Source organism: Aythya fuligula, chromosome 3 (assembly GCF_009819795.1).
Source record: "Aythya fuligula isolate bAytFul2 chromosome 3, bAytFul2.pri, whole genome shotgun sequence".
Taxonomy (NCBI): Eukaryota; Metazoa; Chordata; class Aves; order Anseriformes; family Anatidae; genus Aythya; species Aythya fuligula.
Genome location: NC_045561.1, coordinates 112,974,581 through 112,997,595, shown reverse-complemented (window position 1 = coordinate 112,997,595; position 23,015 = coordinate 112,974,581). Strand labels below are relative to the sequence as shown.

The 23,015-nt window shown below is 39.6% G+C and overlaps 1 protein-coding gene across 1 annotated transcript in view; it reads right to left on the bottom strand.

Moving 5' to 3' along the window:
* The window catches only part of CDC5L (cell division cycle 5 like), a 34,439-nt gene that overhangs the window by 5,787 nt on the left and 5,637 nt on the right, over window positions 1-23,015 (bottom strand). Inside the window, exons 5-14 of the mRNA XM_032185086.1 lie at window positions 22,281-22,380; window positions 21,815-22,033; window positions 20,284-20,428; window positions 19,617-19,805; window positions 18,562-18,710; window positions 15,794-15,956; window positions 14,248-14,412; window positions 12,836-12,916; window positions 12,250-12,495; window positions 9,423-9,620 (exon numbers count right to left, since the gene is read on the bottom strand). Coding sequence (XP_032040977.1) covers window positions 9,423-9,620; window positions 12,250-12,495; window positions 12,836-12,916; window positions 14,248-14,412; window positions 15,794-15,956; window positions 18,562-18,710; window positions 19,617-19,805; window positions 20,284-20,428; window positions 21,815-22,033; window positions 22,281-22,380 — 1,655 coding nt within the window. The remainder of the gene's footprint in view (window positions 1-9,422; window positions 9,621-12,249; window positions 12,496-12,835; window positions 12,917-14,247; window positions 14,413-15,793; window positions 15,957-18,561; window positions 18,711-19,616; window positions 19,806-20,283; window positions 20,429-21,814; window positions 22,034-22,280; window positions 22,381-23,015) is intronic.

Here is a 23,015-nt window from a genome sequence, read left to right as displayed (position 1 = left end):
TATTTATTAAAAATTGCTGACTTCTGCATTAATGCCAATAACTGCATATAATTTTAGTTCAAGCTTCGTAAAATTTTAAGGCTCAGATACCCAGCTAAAAATTCCAAGCAGTTATGAAGAGGTGTGTTTAAACAGTAGTCTACATTATTTGCTTAAAGCTAAGAAATGGATTTCAGTAAAATCTGACAACTGTTTCCCTCATGAACCTAGCAGAAAATGTAAAGACATTTCAAAGATTTCTCCACTTCATTATTTATTTTGTACGACTTCTTTGCCAGCTTTGGCTTGGTTGACTTTTGTACCAGCTTTAGCAAAACGGGAATAGCAAATACAGACACGGGATAAAATGGTGCCCGATCTTAGGGGAAGTGCCTTCCCCTTCATGCTCAGTAAGACTTGAACTAGAAAACAGTGTCCAGTTTTTAACACTGGATCAGAGATCAAAGAAAGTTCAAAACAGAGTAAAAGATGTATTCACAGGTTCATAAAACCATCATCTGGAAAGGGAGACTGTCTGAAAAATAATTTTTTTTTCGTCTAACAGCAACACAGAAAATGGCAGAAGACACAACAACACATTTTAGATATCCAGAAGATCTTTGTGAAATTAGTCTGGTTTTATGTCCACTTAGAAAGGAGAAAGGATTTGAATCTGGCAATGAAATTTGAGATAGATTAGTTTTAAGGTTTAACCAAGGACAACAAAGAACAGGGAAAGACTGCGTATGAGAACAAGCATCCACCAGGAAAGATTTAGGAAAAAAACTCCGATGAAGGTAGGGCTCAAACACGTTTAAAACACATTTTTACACTTCCTCGTCTCGCCAAGTCTACCAAGGCAAAGTCTACCCTTCTCAGTTTAAAGGATGTTTTTTTTTTCCCTTTATTGTTTTGCTTTCATTCCATTAAACTTGAAGCCTCCTGCAATCCCTAAACAGCAGCAAGCACTCCTGTATTCTGCTTGATAGTGCCTGATGGACAAAAAAAGCCGAAAGAAAATTGCTCTATGTTCTTACCAGAGCCATAGTCAAAAGTAAACCAACTTATCCCATGACCTTGGAGAATCAACACATCACCCTAAAGCTGGTTAGCTTGTGCAAAGAAATCTTTTTCCAGTTCCTCCTGTGTGGAGGAACAGTGATATGGTTTAGTGGAGGACTGGTTAGTGTTAGGTCAGAGGTTGGACTCTGATCTTGAAGGTCTCTTCCAACCTAGATTATTCTGTGATTCTATACAGGAATACTCCCAACACTGCTCTAACTTCCTGCCTCTCCTCAGACCCACAAACAACCCTCCCATGCTCACTTCTGCTGGTGGGAGCTGGATCAACTTAATTTAAATAGCAGGGTTTGTGAACTTGCCTTGTTTTGACTTGGTAAGCCAGAGCAGCTGAAAGGAGTTAACGAGCAGCAAGATGAAGAGATGAATGCCATGTCATGCTGAGCAGCTTTTGACAGCATTTCACATTATCCCTGAGCCAATGATGACTGTAATGCCCTCTGCACACATTTGGGTGATCTGCCTTAACGAGCTCAAAAGGTACGCTCTACAATAGCACATTTTTTTAAAAAGTTAATTACTCTACTTAAAAATATTTTACTGTTTACTGGTCATTACCATTATGATTTACTGCTATCTGCAGAAGGCCATTCCATCCGCCCCCAGCTGAAACCAATAACCCGAGTGCATTCTCCATATGAACTGCTTCAGAAATCACAACACCTCGCTTTCAAACATCACAACAGGAGTTGGTAGGGCTGTGGAGTGACAGTGCAGGGTATGTAAAGAGTAAGTGGTCCCACAGAAGTTTGTGGCACCCAACTATCTAGCTTTATAGGAAGTTACTATAGGAAGTTAAGGATAAGTTAGACACTGCTGATTTACAAGAACGATTTCAGAGATTTTTTTAGCTGCAAGCAAACATAGGTTACTGCAGCATCTGATAAGATAATAGGGCAGCGAGCACAATACAGTTAACATCAAAAAGCATCACTGCAAACCCAGCATTCTCGGACTGACCTCTTCCAGAGGCGAGGCAAAAAATCTTGTGGAAGCCCATACCACAAGCCATTAGAAGGCAGCCCTGGTCCCTCTTCGTACACAGCAGAAGCCCTGCGATGAGCTTACCACAGTCATTAGCGCTCCACTCCAGCAGCTACCACTACACGAGCATAAATGCAACAAGTTACTTCACAAGCAGCAACTCCCACTGGCACAACATCCACAGGCTCTGACACTGCTCCACATTTGGACAGGCTCTGCAGATGAGGTGGCTTGCACCAACAAACCGTATCGATTTTTCCCTCTTTCTGTCAAAAATCAGTTTGCAAAAGCGATGGTGCGCAAAGACCTTTAGCAATGACGAGCTCTCTCAATGCTGAACTTTATTCCTCAGCACAGGGGTTCCCATTCTGAACTCCATTTTCACATGCAAAACCTGATTTCACCAGGCAATGCACAGGAAGTCAATTGTTTTAGGCACTGAGGAAAAATTTCCCCATACTAGGAGTAACTGGCCACAAAAAAATAACTGCTACGCAGTTCAGGTTTATTTTTACAGAACTTTTTTCTACTCTCCATTTAAAATGTTTTGGCAGAACTGGACTGAGGACATGAAGTAAGCAAATGGAAAAAGGCTTTTTTCCACACACACAAGTTACCGAGCCCCCAAAACATGACCTTAGAAGAAAGGCAACCACAACATACCGGTCCAATTTGAAGACGAATTTCAGACGTAGGCAAGATCACAGAAATAAGAATATGAAGAACCCTCTTACTGGCAGTCATCTGCTTCCTTCCAAATGTCCTCAAGTCAGTCAACAGTAAGAAAATTGCTATAAAATCAAGCATTTGCATTTCTCTCTGAAAATAACAGTTTAGCAGCAAAAGCATAGTTCTATTTCTCAAAGCTGTTCAACTGGCAGCCTGAGCAATGTCACCTCTGTAAGCCTTTAAGTCCTAGAGAACAGCTAAATTTGAGTAAAACTACATCTGCCTTTTTCCTACTTGCTCGTGGTGATGAAGGTTTCAGAGTGGGGTAGAGGTAGAAATGTAACTTGTGGGGAAATCCAAGGACTTAATAAGTCAATTTACCTAAAGGAAAGTTAAAAATGGTTTTTATTCCAGGCTTGCAACAAGCACAGATGCAAAGCTCCAGCTCCATTCAGCCAGCTGTAAATTGAAGATTACTTTCCAGGTATTACAAAGCACACCTAAGGCTTAGAGGTTTTACTCAGCGATTTCCAGTCACAGGTCTGCAAGTGCTTTGCAAACACACTTCACAGAGCTCCATAAGGTAGACATCAATCCTGTTCCAGTGACAGAGAAACCGAGGGAGACATTAAGAGCTAGGTTTGTTTCACTTATCTGAGGTGCCCTAAGGTGCCTCTGCAATCAAAAAAGAATAGGAACCCCATGAAGGAAATTCAACCCTCAGGCAGGCCAAGCTGATCTCAGGAGGAGCCTCGTCTCCCTACCAAAAACACAGGGAGCCTACGGCAACGGCAGCTTTGTTTGAGTTGGGAGGCTACAATGAGCTGTATTGAGTTGCAGCTCACAGGACTTGCTCAAAAATAGGCAACGAATAGCCACCTGCACGAGAAAGAGAGTGCATAATTTCTGGCTGCGTCCATTTATCTTCCCTGGCAGGGCATTTTTTTCTTGCTGTACACAGAATTTACCCTTGGCAACAGACAAACTTTTATTTATCGTATCATAGGTATGGAGGGTAATTTCATTACAGACCTCACAACTATTCCTAAATTCTGCAAGCAAAGATGTGATGTGTAATAGCCTAGGCTGATCTAATAACCAGCTGCTATGGAAAGGGGTCTGCTTCTTAACCTCAAAATAATTCGTTTTCTGACAGTTCAACAAACTGAATCAGGTTAATGCCAAGTTGCAGCAGCACTGGTACAAGATCAGAGGTAACAGCAGGGGGCTCAGGAAGAGAAGGGAGCAGCACTGATGGGTTTTGGCATGAGCTGAAACAGTGGAGCATCCTAGCTACAACACAAACTGCATGCTAACCACGCTGGTAAGTAGTTAGAAGTGTTTTCACACAGAGGTAAAGACAGTTCCTAAGAGATCTGCTATCCATCAGTGTTACCCAGGAAAAAAAAAAAAAAAGTGTATTCCCTACAAAACTGCAACACTAAATAGATTTGCAACCTGATGAGCAAGTGCACATTAAGCAGAGATCAGGCACTGTAGTAGTGGTCTTGCATAAACAGCCGGATCTATCAAATTCTGAACAGCTTGACAGTGGAGACCACTGATAAGCCTCAAATGTGTTCCTCTGATGCCAACTACATTTCAACAAACCTTGTTTAAAAAAGAAGAAAACACTTCATAACAGCACCACAGTAGTACAAATGAGTATGTGTGACCATAAAAGCAGAGCACCCAGGGATTCCACCAGAGTTCGAGTATTTGAATTTTGAGTAACTTCTCAATTCCTAGTCTTACATATTCTTATTTTCTACAGGTGTTTTCTTAGAAACAGCACGACTGAAAATCCAAGACAAACTGCAGTCTTTAAAAGCACGTAAGCTAGAGATAAAAATAGAATCTCCAATAACCTAACAACTGATACACCTTGCAGTGCAGCACAATCCATAAATCTCCAGCTAAGATGCTGGTTTGCAATGAAAATTAATTCAGAGGACTTGGGCTGCGATCAAAAACTGCCTGCTTCGGTCTGGTGCATTACCAGCTCGTTCATGGGGACAATGCACACCGTAGTTACACAACCAGATATTGCAAATCCTGCTGTGGGATGGATATTTTACTATGCTTTGTGTACACAATGAACTAGTTTCCTCCTCTGTAGACTTTCATGAGGGATGATTTAGCAATCAACTGAAACGAGGACATAACTACCACAATGCTAAGAAAAATATTTGAATATTGCAAGCCAATATTATGAACTCCTTTCAAATACAAAGCAACACTGGTAGGAAGTTCCTGTGTTCTGAATTACAAAGGAAAGAACTAGTTTGTTAAACAGATGCCTCTACTGTCTCGTTGCACCTGATAAGCTTCCTAGCTTAACAAATATCCCAGGTAGGAATAGTTTGCTTTATAAACACGTTGCTTGGAGGAGAAATAAGTATGAGATGCTGCAGAGGAGTGGTTACTCAATGCTACTGTGCATGAGAAAACTCCAGTTCCTGAAAGGCCTAATCCTGCAGGGCAGCTAGCCTCGAACAAATGTGCTAGACCTCCAGAAGTTGCTGCACAGATCAGAAAATCCCACCTGGATTCAAGCAAATCTAAGCCATACCCCAACTCACAGCGAGGTCAAAGGGATTCACTTGCACAGACCTGAAGCACTTGCTGGTAAGGCGAAAAAGTTCACATACTAACATCTTCCCACTCTAAAGCTATGTAAGTAACACGTTCAAAGAGTCTAAAATCCTCAAACAAGAAGAGAAATGAGAAGTACAACCACGTGGCTGTACATTCCACTAGGAAAACCATCAGTGTATTGCGCCTTCCTGCTGCAGATGCCTGGACAGGGTATCCAGCCAAACGGAAGCCGTCCACAATTACTCCACTTCGCTTGCCCAAGACCATCAATAACAGCAAAAATCTGTTTGTGATATCACCATCAATTCCAGAGAGATAAATGTCATGTCAACATACACAAGACTGCCACCACTAAATCACTCAGGCAGCGAGAACAGGCCAATTAGAGGAAGACGAGCGTTTGTCCACACCATCAATCCAGCCAGTAATCTCTGAGCAATGAAGACAGTGCTAGAAATAAGCTGCCTTTTTTTTTTTTTTTTTTAAACCCTCTCCAGAGGATCTGCAGGGTGTTAGCAGTCCCATATGGAAGTATTAGACAGTGACTACCCAATGTGCAGCTGTCTCCAGCAACTCCCACTGAACACCGCGGGTTTTTTCTACCAGACTCAGTCGGGAAGGGAACAGGCAGCCCCAGAAGCTGACCAGCATCAGTTTCTGCTGCTGGCAGACTATTTTAGTTTCCATTCTTCTCTCAAAGGAAGTTAAGAGTACAAGCAAATATCTCAGGGTACTGAAAGGAGAGCTAATATCACTGCTTTTCGTTAAGGTTGTCAGATACTTCCCATTAAAAGAGCTGATACTGCTGATACTTCAACTGATACTGCTTTTAGACAATTTTACTCGGAAAAAAAAACTCAAAATGAAGGTGAGTTTTGCCATTTCTGGAAACAGAGTAGAAAAAAATGTCATGCTTTTTTTTTTCCTGTTGTACACTCATTTCTTCATTAAGCTGCTACACTTTTGATTTATTATTAACTAAACTCAGCCAGTGACCTATGCTGAAGGGCCTTCTAAAACAGGTCAGGCAACAGAGCTGCACTGAATCGCAGTTTGCATACACTTGGGGAAATTTTCAGCTCAAATTTAACTCTGTCCACCTGCACTCAACAGCAGTGAAAAGCAAAGCAGGACTTCCACTGCACCTGTAGCCAGCTCTGCTGGCCCCAGCTCATGACTCGGCTGGGGTTTGGGGTATGTTGAAGGTAGCCACAAGCTTGCTCTCCCACCTTACTATCGGCACACCAAGCAATGACACCTTGCCTAGCAGAACTCAGAATTCCCAGCTAATCTGAAGCTGTTAGAGAATCACGGAGCCTTGTGATCGCAGCAAGTGATCATAGCCAGAGCTAGCCAGACTTTGTTCACTCTCCCTTCTGCGGAACCCCACGCGATGTTGGTAAGTGAATTAAAACAGTTTTTTCTTGACAGACCCTCCAATTCGTACTGCATTTCCTAGCTGACTACAGAGCAATGAGCAAACGCACCAGGAGTTTGACAAAGAGATGATTTGATCTGTCTTTGCTTCAATACCCTCAGCAAGCATGCCACTGGCAACTCCTCATTCAAATATTGGGAGGAGATAGACTAACAGCACGAGGAAGCCCACACAGAAGTAACCAATTCAGACAATAATCTGCAGCATAAAGGCACTGGGCCACACACTGAACAATGAAGAGAAAACAAAATATTCAATAGTTACTCATTAAGCAAGCACCATCCATCCTGTGCAGTAAATGAGTCTGTGGAAAAAAAAATACTAGGCTGTAATCACAAAATTAAAGGCTGTCTCATAATGCATCTGCGTAGGCAAATCAAGGCTGCCAGAGGAAGGCTGCCTGTGCATTCCCTAACTTCAACCGCTTGACTTTGCGACTTTAATAATAACTCACTCTCCTAATGCAGTTTGGGGCGTAAAATATTGAAATTTCAAAAGCGTTCATACGCAAATTAGGTACAGCCCTCAGCGTGCTGGCTCGAGGCCAGCGCAGCCCCTGCTGCCCTGTAAGCTTGGGTGCTGCTGTGCTCAGTTTTTCTTCTTTATTTTTTTTTTTAATGGAAATGCAGCAGAGCAGAGCTCCGAAGGGAGCAGTGACCGGCTGGCAGCCTTCGGCAGGGCGATGGTGCTCTCTGCTGGGCAAGCAGCAGCACGACAGGGGCTTAGCATCACCACGGAGGTGAACGGCTCGTGGCCCAAACGGGAGGCTAACAACAGGGAAGACTACGCACGGACAAGTCACAACTAAAAGACTTCACAAAACACATGCTCTTTCTGTATTTCACGTGGGAACCAAGTGAACATTCAGTCTTTCTGATTTCCCTCTCATTTAATTTCTGTGGTAGTATCTGTTTGTATCTGTTTCTTCCAGCAACGGTAGCTATGTTGATGTTAAATAGAGAAGAACTTGTAAAAGGAAACTCAAATTTTTAACAAAAGGGAAAATAATTGCATACCTGCATAATTTTTTAGGCTAAAATGGTATTTTGGAGAACTGTTGATAATTTACTGCAAGTCTGAACAAACGTGTTTTGTGGGAAGAAACCATGTAAACCTAGCTTACCTTTTATCATAAAAGCTGCGTACATTTGCATTTTTAGTGGAGCATTTGGGTGACGGTCTAGAAATCAGCGTCAAAAGGTTTGAATTGCTCTTTTTTAGTTAGCACACTATACCTCTGATGATCTCTTCTCCACTAACACCCCTAACTGATCATACTGGGAAACTGCAAGCTTGCTCTTTGCTGTATGTGTAACACACACAGCACTGACAACTGCTGCTGAACCAAACAAAAGCCTCAAAACAAGAAATCACCCAGTCTCAGTAAACCCACTGTTGGCTTGGTGGAGTCCTACACTGTGTCACAAACCAGATCAAGAAGCTGCTCCAAGTAGTACAACCCATCTGCAAAACTCTTCTTTTTCCCCAGATGAGGGCTCTGATGGGATTTGGACGGGTGAGTAAATAGAGTGCATGTGTATTCCTTGTAGTTTACATTTCAAACAAGCTCTCAGAACCCTTTAACTGTGCAGTTACACTGCATTCTTCCTCCAAGAAACATGACAGAGGTTGGGAGAGCTCAAAATAGAGGAGCTCAGCAGAGCTGAAATGGAAGATAAACAAATTGGAGGATGAACATGTGAAACAGACTGTGAAGTAACTCAAAAAAAAGAGCAGCAACCCAGGAAGGGTAAACTCTATCCTAGGACACTTCATCAAATCTTAAAGCCTTGTTAAGGCTTGTGACTGCTGCATTTTGAATAAATGAGCACAAGCAAGTTGGCACTGGAGAATGCTGCCCTGTACAGCTCGGAAAGCAGCAGGAAGGTCTCGTTTCAGTTCTTGCCCCACTCGTACCAGTGCTCTCCCATAGTGCTCAGACTGCATGCAGGCACATCGGTGAGATGTTGCCATCTGACTTCTGTCATTCTGTGCTTGTAGGAAGTATCTGTGAAGCAAACACGACACCAAACTCAAGATTTGAGTTTTAAATCTAAACATAAATAAGCCTTGTACTTCCTGGTAATGGAGAAACACAAACATCCACTCTTTTCATTTTGGGGGACCACTGGAATTGGCTGAACCTTCACGTATGTAATAGTCAATAGCAAAGTATGCCATAAACTTCCATTAATCAGAAAACAACTCTGGATTTGAAAACAACTTGTGAGAGGTTTGGGACAGAGGCTGTTTTAAAGCATCCTTCTCTGAAGTATCTTGTACTGCCCACTACCAGAGACAAAATGAAAAACCAGAGAGAGCTGGTATCTCATCCACTAATAGCAGAGATTAAGAAAACTGCAAACAAACTGCACGGAACTACATGAGAGCAAAGGCTGACCTTCTCTCCAGGTTAGAATAAAGGGGTGACATGAGCAGTCAGTCTTACAGCTAATAGTGCAAAGGGACATTGTGCAGGAGAATACTGTAAGAATACTTTGAGAAAAGGACAGAAGGCAATTTGAACACCTCAAGAACATCTATGAAGACCCTTAGAGAATTTCTTAACAACCTTTTCAAAGGAATCCCACCAAGAGACCTGAATTTATAAAGTGACCGATACCTCTTAAAAAAAAAAAAAAAAAATGCAAAAGCAGAAAAAAATGACACTGACCTCAAGTCTCTTCTCAAGTGACTCTATCCTGTCTTTTTTGCTGGCCAAGTTAGCTCTTGTGTAGCGGCTCTGTCCGGGCAGATATAACACTTGGCTGTAACATTCCTCCCACACCTGGTTATAAGCTTCACTTGAGAGCTCTCCATGCCCCATTCCTTGCTTTACCACTTCCATCTCTTGTGCCAGTAGATCCTGTGCCTGTTGGAAATGATGAGAAATAAATTGCAGTTACAATACACAGGGTACAAGAAAATTCCTCTTGTTTTCAGTCCTTCAGCACACAATTCATGGGGGCAGTTTCTCTTTGCATACCAAAAGCTCACCATCAGGTTAAGCTAACTACAAAATCTAACACAGATGCTGTGGATTATAAATGAAACCCAGGCTAGAAGGCTACTCACAGCACAACTATCCCTCATTTTATATAATTTGGCCAAACCTGACATCACTCCGCTGTAGCTAATGAAAGCTATGGCACAACCAGATATTTCATCTTGCTGCAGAAGAACAGAGATAAAAGCAGGGACCTTGAGGGGAGGGAGAACTACACAGACAGAAGCAGCTGTTCTATGCAACAAAAATCACTTTTCATTTCCTTTTGCTTGCCCCTCTCCACACAGTGTGGAAAGTCAACTTTAAACATTAACGGATGAGCTGCGTAAGCTTTTATGCAGGAAAGGCTCCTCTAACAAGCGTACAGTGTTTGTAGAGAACTACTACTGAGCTAGGAGCTTTCTCCTCTTACCAGTTCAGTTTCCAAAGTACATCGCAATTAATGGGAAAGACCCGCGTTGTTTTCACAACTCATAATATTGACAAAGAATCTAACCCACAGAGCTACATAGGCACCAAGCTCTTCACGATTTATTTGCAACTAAACACCTAAACATGTTTGCTGATCTGGATTTCGTTGATTATAAGTGTGTCTCCACCCTTTCAACAGCATTTACAAGCATTCTGCTAATTTCTGTATCACCAGCAGATATCTCAGAGGAAGCCAACCTGTATTTTATAACAGCACATTGTCCAGGAAGCATGTATTTCAAAGCATTGCTAGGTTAAATCACTCCAGAGATACCAGGGAAAGACAAATTAATCACTTGTCCTGGACGGTCAAGTCAGATAAAGTAGAAGTACTCCAGCCACACCTGACAAAGCTGCAGCTTACATTAATGCACTTTTAATTAGCAGCTATTTGTACACTGTAACTACTTAGACTAGTTGTGACAGCAAAACAGTTCCACAGCTCACAACACTGCATTTAGCATCACTGCTAATCCTTCCCAAAAGAACACTATATACCAGGAAAAGAAAGGAGCATTTTTTGAAGGAATTTCAGTAGAAAATGCTCTAGAACAAAAAAAGGGAAAGCAAACAAACCCCAGACAGGGGTGCAGATAGGAATGCTACTTGGCCTGAATTTGATTTTAAACAAACAGGGAGTATTATTCTGAATGTCAGACAGCGAGTATGAAGAAAGAACTGCCCATCAGTTAAGAGAGAATAATTTCTAGGGACTCTGAAGGAAATTTCCAGACAAAAACTACTGGACTGTGTAACAAGTCCAAATGAAGTGACAGCAAACTCAGTTCTTGTTGTACTTCAAAACAAACAAGAGAAGGCACTCAGAGGCTGATCCTAAGGGAACAATTTGACATTGTCAGAACAGTGATATTCATGATCTAACTGCATTTTCCATCTTTAATTTCTCCTGCTAAGAAATCTGCAAGTGTAATCTTTCATTTAATAGCAAATTAAAGTACATACTGTCCAGTGTTTTTTTTATTTTAGACTCTTGATTCACTGGTCAGCTATGGTCAAGGACACAGATCTAAAATCTGCTTGTTTATCTGTAGAGTCACTTTACAGTAATACAGGATTTAGGATCTGAGCTACCACAGCTTGTGTCAGACTACAAGTTACAGATAGCAGGAGTCTGTGCATAACAACACATGATTTGGTGGCATGTGATTTTGTCCTTTTCAATCATTTTTATTCCTGTAAGCATTTTGTAAAAGGTTACTGGCACAACTTCACAGGTGAAGCTCTTTGAAAGAGCTAACCACAGCCTTGTGTGTCTAAACTGTCTGTCACTTGGCAGCAAGCGCAACATCTGTAGATGTTTAAATAAATGAACAGCCCGAACTGGAAGCCTCGGTACAAGGATATTTAGCTTGGGATTACAATGCAGAAGAGGACAGAATGCCTAGACACTCTCATTTTGTCCACTGACAACCTGTTCTGCCTATTCAGCACTTTAACCAGGGGTGCTTTAAGATCAGTTGCCACAGCCCAGCAGGCTTTGCAAGAGGCACTGCTGTGCTGGATCAAGCCTGAGAAGCATCATTAAACAACCCTGTTTGCTGCTCCCAGTTATAAGCTAGCTACCACTGTCATACTTAGTCTGCACTGCTATGAAGAAAATAAATGCTTTGTAATCCTGGCTTAAAAGTCAACACAGGCAGCACAGGGAGGATACCACATGGGACTGAAGTGTCTGTACTTTAATATCACTTTATAGGTCAGGCAAAGTAGAATTTGATAAATGTGGAGGGCTTATAGCTCCTACTCTTACTTCAAATGATAAACAATCACAACACATTCAAAATTGTATCCAGAAGACTGTGTCTGTGGACAAATACATCATTATCATCCTGCTGAGTGTTGAGATGAACCTTAGCTCATAGAAAAAAAAAAAACATACACTTAAGTTACCCTTACAGCTCTTCACACAATGCTCTGGAGATATCCCAACTCTGTACAATCTTGAATCCACTTTCTTTTCCTTTTTTTCAGGTCAGGGGTAATTAGGCTGTACAATTCTCACCTTCTTGAGATCCTCTTTGGAGAACTTCTCGTAAGGATTTTGTTCCAAGTAAGCCATATGTTCTGCATTGTTGGTTCCAAATCCTGGGCCTTTCCCCTTCTTACCACTAGACTGGTCTCCAAATGGATGGTGTAAAAGATCAAAATGAAGCATAGTAATCATCTCCTTCTTTATTAGCTCTTCACTTTTCTGCAAATCTGTTAGAGGTGGCTCCACATTCAAGGGTCTCAATATTGTTTCATTAACCTGCCCAAGAATAATAATAAAAAAAATAAATCATAAACACCGTATTACCAAAGAGCACATTAAATTCATATACTTCTATTTAAACATGATTTTACATCAGTTAAACCACGTGAACAGGTGCCAGAAACCCTTGCTGCATGAAACAGATACAGCAACCCAAACCCAGTCGTATTTTCGGCTACAAGTATGAAATACCTTAGAACATTTTCAACATGAAAAGCTGAAATCAGCATAGTCAAATAAGGATTTCATTCTTTCATGATCTACCTAGGCTGTATGTCCTCCTACAATGGTTAAAACCTGCATTTTTTTCTTCAAAGTGAATTTTGTTTCCACTTACTTCTGAAGGACGTGGCAAATTTTTCTGAACAGCTTTGTGCATTCTCTTCAGTTCCTTCGCACGCTCTGCCTCTCGGAGAGCCTAGACAAACAAGCTAAATGTTACTCCAACTGCTGCAATACATTCGGATGCTTCTTACAAATACATGTGATAAAAAGAACTAATTCCTGCAGCAAAAGTTTCTTGAAGTACTAAAACACAGAGTAGGTCACACTTCACACGACATAATTTACTGCCACTCATGTTAACAAGACTACAGCAGACTGTGACAGAGATCCTAAAAAGCTATTTCAAGCCATCATATTTTCGTTCATCCCAAGCAGACTTAGTCCTTTATAAATTTTTCCACATCAGGTTTTACTTCTGCTCTAACTCTCCAAATAGGAAACCTGCTAGTAAGAGACTCTTAAATCTTTGTCCTCTTTTACGACGTACTTCAGTGAAACAATACTTGTGAACATATGAAAACATGAGATTTTTTTCTTACATACTGCTTTTTCTCCTTAAATTCTTTTTTTTTTTTTTTCCCATATAAAATGAAAAGGAAATATTGCCTAAAACTTCAGGGATGATGACCAATACCTCCCATGTTCTGATCCTACACATGTCATGCCTCCATTTGAAAGGCAGTTTGCTATTATTTTAGTTGATATTAGAAATTGATTTTTTTCTCTATTCCACACACCTAAATTATCCATGTTTATGCATACTTCTATTATTTTATTACATGCAATAGATGCCTATATGTGCACAATTTGTTCCTCCCCAAATGGGACGCTTTAGGATACACTTAACAGATATCAGAGCATAGTTTGTGTGGTCTTAATTATTTTGTTCACTTGTTAAAACAAACTATCACTTTCTCCAGGCTTTAATTCTGAAACAACAACAACAGAAACCCATTCACAACTTGGCTGCCTGAGTAATCCTGTCGTAACCCCCTACAAATGGGGAACAATTCACTCCTTAGTAGATCTCTGAGCGTTCCACCAGCCTGCCTGAATTTGTATCTATTTTATAAACAATAACTTTTAACCCTGAGCGTATAACCTGAAAATGAAAAATGCACAGTACTCACATGCTTAAAATTAAGCACATGCATCTGCTGAAAAATGCTTTTAATTATATTTTTATCTTTTGAGGGAACAAAAGGAGAAGGGAGGACATGCACACTTTTAAAGACTATCACAAAAAATAAGGCATGTTACCTACCATCAAAGAAAAAGGTTGAGAGAAAACTGATTCTGCTTGTATGTATGTTTTCTGTGCTGCCACCACAGTGAACAAGTACATTTTCCTGTTATTCTGTAGAAGCTGTACCACCTCCACTTAACATGTATGACACTATGAAACCATAAAATGAACATATTTTGTTTTAAAGAAATAGCACTATCTGCATTACATACACCTACCTGCTTGCGGGCTTCTATATCAGCCGTATCTTCCACAAAGGCTTCATCTACTTCATGTTCCTCAAGTTCTTTTTCTGCATTTTCAGGTAAAACAATCTCAAAGTCGTTCTTTGGAGCAGGAAGGGACATGAGCCCGAGGCGCAGGTGTTCACGAGACTCTCTCTCCTATTGGAATATTATTAAGATGTGTTTCTGAATTCATGCATTGATGCACAGTATGACAAAATTCCATTTATCTGCATCAACAGATGTGAACAACACACAAGTAATACACAAATCAAATAAAAACAGAATTTGTGAGGTCTGACAAAAGGGGACACATTACTAATCCAGGCTAGCCTATATACCACTACCCAAAATTTATTCACATAACATACAGAGAAACTTTCTGATGCTAAAGGACAACTTTCAGCTTTCTTAAAGACAGGTACTGAAACATACAAATATATAAAGTATACAAAACAACAGCTTGGCGCCTTCCCCTCCCAGTAGTGTCAGTACAACCATGGAGACTCACATATTTGCCTTTCCAAAATTGAAAATATGTGAAAATGCATCCATACTGATGATGGATATGGGACTATTTGTAAGACTAACTAGAATTTTTATCACAGCAGTTGGTCACATATCTGTGGATTGCTGCACAGGACAAAAATGTCACAAACACCACCGGATCTGGAAGTCAGTGGAGTCCATACAGAAACCAAATCCCCTGTTCCCTTTCTTATGACAAAAAGGCTAATATAGAACCAAAATACAAATAAGCCTTGTCCTTTAAGCTGAAAGAAATTCTGAAGTCAAAGAGTTATTTCTGTGAGAAGAACATGCTAAAAATTCAAAGAGGATATTCTTAGCTAGGCCTAAAAAGAAACACGTCAATAGCTCTGGTGGGAGATATGCAAAGCCACCATTAGGGCTGCAGAATCAGCCACATAAAAGGAGTTCACAAGGTGCTACCCATTAGTTATATGCCCTTTTTATGCCAAGTCTAATTGGCAAGGTACATCTGGCTGCATCTCCAGGAAAGGAAACGTCTGTTGCCAAAGGTGATGAAAGAATCACGATGGACTCAGATTAATGAACATCTTAAAACCAAGTGCTCCTTATGGCAAAAATTAAACTCCTTCAGCTCAATATTGTCAACAAGACAAACTGATTAAAAGGCCCTGTAGGTAAACTGGGAAGCCAGGATGTTGAGGAATTTGAGGAATGAGTAGGACTGCAAGAAAACTGAATCTTTAGATATACTTCCTGCTCAGCTTCAAAGATAAAAGACTGAAACTTAACTACATCTTCTTTGGTGAATAATTCTGGTGTGCTTTCACTAAACACAGTCAAAGCTGTTTTAACTGGCAGTATTTCTGTTCTTTCAAATAAATTCTTGACAGTATGACAATGCAAAGATTTGGTTTTATCAGATGATAAATACAGACCTGTAGACAAATGGTAGAAATAGCACTTGTTATAAAGTTCTGGTCAGAAGATGAGAAATTAAAAACCTGAAAGTTAACAGAGCATTCACCTCCACTCCTTATACAGTTCTTACCAGTTGTTTTGCATAAGATGGGTCACTGTAGTCTGCCATCCCCTCTTCTGGGTTGATGTTCAATTTATCACGTAATGGAGTTCTACCAGGAGTTGTACCAACCACAGGCTTAGGAGTTAGTCCTCCACGAGGAGTTAAGCCTTCTTGTCCTTGAGAAGGTGTTCTAGAGGAAGTGCAAATACAACTTTGATTTGTTTTTTTCCCCCAAAATATTTTTACTTTCAAACATCCGAGTGCTGCAGAAAGTTACACAATACAATTAACACATTCAATCCAGTTGTGTGTGTAAGGCTGTGAAAACATAATATGCAATTAAAAGAATCAAATAAGTTATTTAAACCTATCAACGTGTACACAAGGATCTTTCAGGCACATCAACACATTAGGAGAAGCTTTAGGAACTACATCAACTCCCAGCACTGCTTTTGAGGAGAGATTACCCAGTCGCCAGTCCCCATTCTGGGATACAGCAATCAGGATTTAATTGCAACCTCTGACCTCCCTACCACCTGGGGCAAGTCATTCACTCTGAATTCAGATGGCTTAACAGCTGTCCCATCTTACAACCTAATGAATTGCCCCAAAGACAGGTCTTTGCTTTAATTGATTATTGAAGAGATAATTGTATTATACCAATCATTTTTCAACACCCAAGTTTAGGCAAGATAGAGTAAGTTTTAGATTCTGTAGGCCTCAATTGCTACTTCTCTAGACTGACAAGAAATATTGTTTTCCATCCTACTGAACCTACTGCATGAAAGAGTGTGACTGTATCCAGGGCCATGTCTGTGCACTTTACAAGTTTTCTCTTGGCCGCACAGTGTGAGAAACACAAAATTAAAAAAAAAAAAAATGGTAAGACACTGGTAAACATCCCAAAGAAAACAGGTTCAGGAAGGGGTAAAATTGGCATAAAAAAACCTACGCTATGGTACTCATCTGCACCTAAGTAAACATGTTCAGGCAGCAATGAAAACTGAATGTGCTGTAGAGAATAACCCTGGCAGAGACAAACAGGACAAGATGGTTTAATACATTATTTCCACTACTAGTAACTGTAATTCTGCAGTGCCAGTACGATGCCAGAACAGTGGATAAACAGTTGCATACAAGGCCTGACATGCTCTACTGGTCCTCTTCTAAGGGATACCACAGCGCCTTATTAACTGAGCATGGCTGTGAGTGGCCAGTGACAATTTCCTTTCACCTGAGGCTGTTCAGACTTTTATGAACTCTTTTAGAATAACAAATACAGACAGTAACATTTGCAGGATGATACCCACAAAAAAGCAGAAGAAAAATCATTTTGTGTTTTCAAATGACTGTTTCATAGGATATATTTATTTTGTTGATCATACTAGCAAAAAAAAAGCTTTATGATAACTTTTCAGGAGAAACAGTTTCTAGGTAAGTGGATAGCTTTTTTTCCAGTTGTCTCAGTTACACACAATGTTTAAATACCCATTAAATTTTTCAACATGTAAGATTCAACTTTATAATTCTTACTACTATGACCTGACACGATAAAATCTAATGGAAGGCAACAACTTCCATACGGAGCTTACATCAAAATATTACAGATTTCATGACATCGTAGGAAAAATAGGTGTACCTAAATACTTCCTCTATTTGCCATTAGACAATGGCTCTACTTTACTACTCTGCTTAAAAAGTTAGAGCTTCCTTTTATTTATTGTTAACAACCTAGTGGATTTTTTTTCCCCTCTCAAGGTCTTGGATTTTCAAACTGATATGGAACTATGAATTATAGCAAGCCAAATGGACACAAAGCTACCATACTTACACGGGCAAATCTGAACTTCAGAAGCTAAGAACACACACAGAAAAACCCAAACCCCACACCGCAGAAGACAAACAGACAAAAAGAATCAGAATGTCTTTAGAATCAGAATGTTTTTTTGATATAAAATAACCCAAATGAGCAGCCAGATCACTCCGGGCCAAACCCTATATTCATTCTGCACTCCACTGACTCCAACAGATCATTTGTGTAGATCCAATTAAAAGAGCAGGGCTTTTGCATACAACTTTTAAATAACAAAATAAAGCTGCTTTTGAAAAGCTGCCATAAAGGTCTCTTTTATTTCATTCTCCGCTTTTCCTAACGGCACGGTACAAGTATAAATAGAACCTAAGTTGAAAAATTTGACAGACAAAACGTACAAAGTGTAATATTTTTTAGCTCTACGCTATTTGGCTTTTGTGGGATATATATTTATTCAGGACCCACTCTAAGAGCTAAACTAACAATTCCATACTATTTAGATTGGCAGTATAAGAAATATTTTATTTTGTATATATATGGCTTATAAAATATTTACCCCAGCTTTTCAAAAGTTCCAAGTGGGTTTGGCTAAGGGACCTCCCACACCTTCGGCTCAGAGGTAATACTTTGGAAAGGCTAGAATCCACACACAGAATGACATGCCATCTTACTATTTATACTTCTGTATTACTCCAGTATAACTTATATTGCTCCAGACCACAGAAGAGCTCATGTTGGACCAAAATTCCTTCAAACTATACATATACAGATGAAGATAATGTAGCTGAGCTTGCAAAAGATACAGAAAAGGAGAAAGTTGTTCAACACGAGACTGAAATAAAAGGGGGTTAGAGTTTGTTTTGCAGCACTGGTCATATCCTATTACTTCACACATTGACAGCTGCTTCCTTCGGTCCATCAGATACATGCTCAGCCAAGCACCCGTTACAAAAACACTTTTTTTTTTTTTTTTTTTTTTTACCTGAAGGGTGTGGAAAGCACAGTATTTGGAGTCTGAACAACCTGCCTCTGGGGAGTTACCCCCGAAAAGTCACTTTCATGCAGTGGTGTGTTAAGACCTCCTTTCAGGGGGGTATCCACATTGGTGAGAGCCATCAGGTTCTGTGCTTCCTGTGGAACAGACAACACAGACGGTACATTAACCAAGACTTTCAGAGTCACTCTGCTATACATGTTTCACAGATTCATTAGCAATAAGAACAGCTGAAGGGCTATTTGAATATCAACCGGTTTGTAGAAAATGTTTAACCCTTTTTAACACCAGTACACTGGTTATTTACAAACCCTACAGTTCTGCTGAAAGCAATTTTAATCTTCATTGCCAGTCATATATGTTATCAATTAGAATTGCAAAAACGAGTGGGTTGACTGATGTTTCAAATTCCTTTGGTTTGTCAGACTACATAGATTTGCAAGATTCATTAGTGACTCAATATTCAAGTCATTATCAACATGTCCTTTCAGTTTTTTACAAAATAGCAGCAGTGATTTCATTTAGCCTTTTCCCCACATACAACAAAACATTACCTGGTGCTACTAGTTTTTAAAAGAACTGAGACATTCACACAATCACTGCAACACGAATGTAATTCAGAGTTGCACAGCTAGGGTTTTTAAGAATCCCCATCTTAAGTGTTTTTAAGCAAATGAAGTGCTAGAAAAATATTATTTTATTGTTTTAGTTAATTACTTTTGGTTAATTGAAAAAAAAAAAAAAGCTGGATACCAAACTAAGTTGAAAAAAACATAAAATAAATTGTTTAAAGGATGCGAGTTACACAAAGAGAAACTATACAAGGTACCGGGAGAATGGTTAAAGCTAAACTTGCTAACAAACAACTGATCAGATAGAAGTGGGCCTGCATCTATGCCTTTCAGTGTGTCCTGCAGATCATGTAGCAGTTCAAACCCCAGTAACATACAACATCTAAGGAATGCTTTGGTGGTACTTACATTTTTTATTCAACTGACCACTGCACTAAACCCACAAGATTATTCTGTCCATTTATACTCTACCTGCAGGATCCTGTCTTGTGCTGCTGGAGTTTTTGGAGTCCTCAAGGCTATGCTGTTGTTGGTCACATTGTATTCAGACAACAGAGTGCTGGAAGCTGAGTTTGTAATTCCAGATTCCTCAGCAGTCTGGCGTGCAATCTCACTCGCCTGGCCGACTTTTACAACTTCTTCAAGTTCTGTATCAGATATCTTTAAAAAGAAAACAACCACAAACACATTATCTTTAGAAAAACAAAATGCCTGTTGTACATCAGAAGGTACTTGACATTTGTTTTAAAAGCACTACAGAACAGTCTCCTCACACCATTACCCCCTTCCCAGGTGTGTACTACATTAGTGCCACCTGCATGCTGAAACCAACTAAAGAATAAAACTTCAGTTTCTAAAATATGGCCACAAGATACACCCCATTCCCATGCACAGAAGGTCCAAACACATAATGCAACGCATCTCCCTTGACATCTCCCACCAACTCCACTTGAAAAAAATCACTCCAAGATCAATCTTCCACCTAGGCTTATGGGTTTTGATCAGGTTATGCCTTCCTGCAAAGAGAAAATCCCCAGGTATAGTAAGATGAATATGATCACAAGATCCAACTGACAGAACAGAAACTGCTGATTGGCACTGGGCGTTTAAGTTGGTTATTGATTAATGCGCTATTTACCTGAGGTGCTGGAAGCACTAATTTACTTCTTTTTTTTGTGAACTCTGACACCCCACTGGTCTGTAGAATAGCTGAAGGCAAGTCTGATTCTTTTTTCCGCTTCATATGCTGTTTGTCTTTTTTGCGCTCTCGTCCTTCCCTTTCACTATTAATACAGAGAAGAGAATCATTTTAGAACAGCTACAAAGTAAAACAAAGAACAAAAAGCCTGTACCCTAGCAAAAGCTGGATATGCTGAAATAAAGCATGTTTTGGGAAGAGTGAACTGACTTGTGGTGTACAAGTTAATTAGATACGGTCTACAGATCTTGCTGCAGAACCTACAACAACAGAGTGTAATGCTTCTGCATTACAGAACTAGGCAACAGGTGGTTGTTGCTTCAGCTACAATCAACAGGGTTATGAAGCAAGACAAAATGCCCATTCAGGAATTTACACAGTTAGAATCAGTGGGTCCTCTTCCTCCGGCAGCTGCTAAAGGAAGAATATTTTCTGTGGAATATGGGACCTAAGTTCTCAGCGTTTAATGAATATGGTATTTTCTTCATACAGCAATGGGGTCAACCTCTGAGATCATAACTTAGCAATACATAGCAGTTTGAACCTTCTACCACATTCTCTAAACTAAAAGCCATACATAAAGAATTAAATATACCACAAGCTAATAAACCAAACTGCACGTAGTACTGGACCTACCCTCTCCATAAAAAGCACAGGGCAGGAGGAACAGGGAATGCAATTCCACAATTAAATACGTGCCATACTGCTGCTGCTGAAGATGTGCCTTTGACTTCTCAACTGAGCGGTTAGAGATTTGTGGCAGGGGAAGAAATTAAGCATTTAAGGAAATTCTACTTAAGATTATTAATTGAATTATTACACTATTTTCCTATCAAAAGTACTACTGCAATAAATACAAGTTACTCCTATAAGCAACATTAATAATGTTTTGACTTGGAGAAAGGACTGCAATATTATGAGTAATCTACTGCTACAAGAAAATGAACCTCAAATTCAAGATTTACATATAAATAGCACCGATGTCTACAAGGTCTTCTATTCTCATGCAGAAAAGGTTAATAAGATCTTTTAGAAAGATTGAAAAAAAAAAAGACAGATCATCTTTTTTTTTTTTCTGCACAAAAAAAGTGCAGAAAAAGACCTGCACTAACATCTGTCACGTGGAAAACATAACCCCTGCCCAAGTTCTATTTCAGACACTTCCAGGACCTAGTACGTTTCGTTATTATTTATTGTATTTATCTTTATATACTTAAATATATGCCAAATACATGCTTAGATATGTATAACATATGTATATTGTTTATAAATTTATACACTCTTGACTATACATTTTATATGTTTTGTATAAATATGTTATATATGATTTATTAATATATATAAAATGTACATAAAATATATATAAGCACATACATATGTATATAAACACATAAGCATACACATATTTTTTGTGTGTTTGTTGGTTTTTCCCTCAATACACTGTTCCCTCCCTAATGTAACACATACTTACGATCTTAATTCTCCATCCAGGTCTTGCTGACGTAGCTTTCTGAAATCTGCATCCAGAATCTGGTAGTTTTCCTCTGATGTATCATAAAAACCAGGTGCGGGTTTCTTTTCAAATGGAATTTCTGCATTATAATCCACACCTCTCTTCTTTTTCCTTTTTTTCTGTATCTCAATCCCAGCAGCTCGAAGTTCTCGTCTCTTCTGAAGAGCAGCAAGTCGTCTAAAGAAACAGTAATACTGTGATTTGAAGTGCCTACCCATAGGTGGCTCCTCTATCCCAAGAGCTGGTACTATCATCAACTGCTGGTGTGATAACGCTGCATATATGCATATGATGTGAGTGAGTTCTTGCCCTAGATAACAATGAAAAAGTCTGATTCTGCGATGACTTAAGCCTATGTATACATTCTATATGCTCCAGAGCCCACAAAAGAAGACCCAGCATCTAAAGCTAAGCACAAGCTTACCTAGCTTCTTCCAGCTGCTTCTCTCTCGCTTTTCGTTTCGCCTTCTTTCCCTGCGTATTAGCCAGACGAGCTCGAGCTTCAGACAGCATTTCAAGTTCATCTGCAATAGTGTAGATAAATACAATATACTTAAAAATAGCAGTAAGGGGAAATATGACATTAGGGTTAGAAAGCAACGTTTAAAAGCTGAATGAATCAATGTTTTCACAGGAACTGTGCATGATCACTAAACTTCAGTTTTCTTCAAGTTGTTCCAATATATTTTCTAATTAGCCTGATGAAGCAAAGATTTCAAGTTAAAACATCTACTGCTAAAAATAATTCAACTAATTTCTACAGCAAATAAAAATATATTTAGAAAGTGGCAAATTGACTGCACTAACAAAATGAAATAACTTCATTTGTGTCTACATCCATGAGTACTGTATTGGTTAATTTATTAATATCATTTCCAGCTAGATCCAAGGGTGCTGTATTTGTGAACCTATGACTGTTCAAAACCATCACTGGTCCATTCATACAATTTTATCAATGTGCAATTCTTAATTCCTAAAATTGTAATGTGCAAGGAAAAAAGCCACGCACTGTTGCACTTCAGTAGGGATTCAACCAGGAGGTATCAGCTGGTGGGAAAAGATGAAGATACAGAAATAACAATCATCATGGGAAGTGCAGTCGTTAAAGCAACAAAGAGGAAGTTGAGGCAAGAAATGACAAAAACAAATGAGAAGGCAG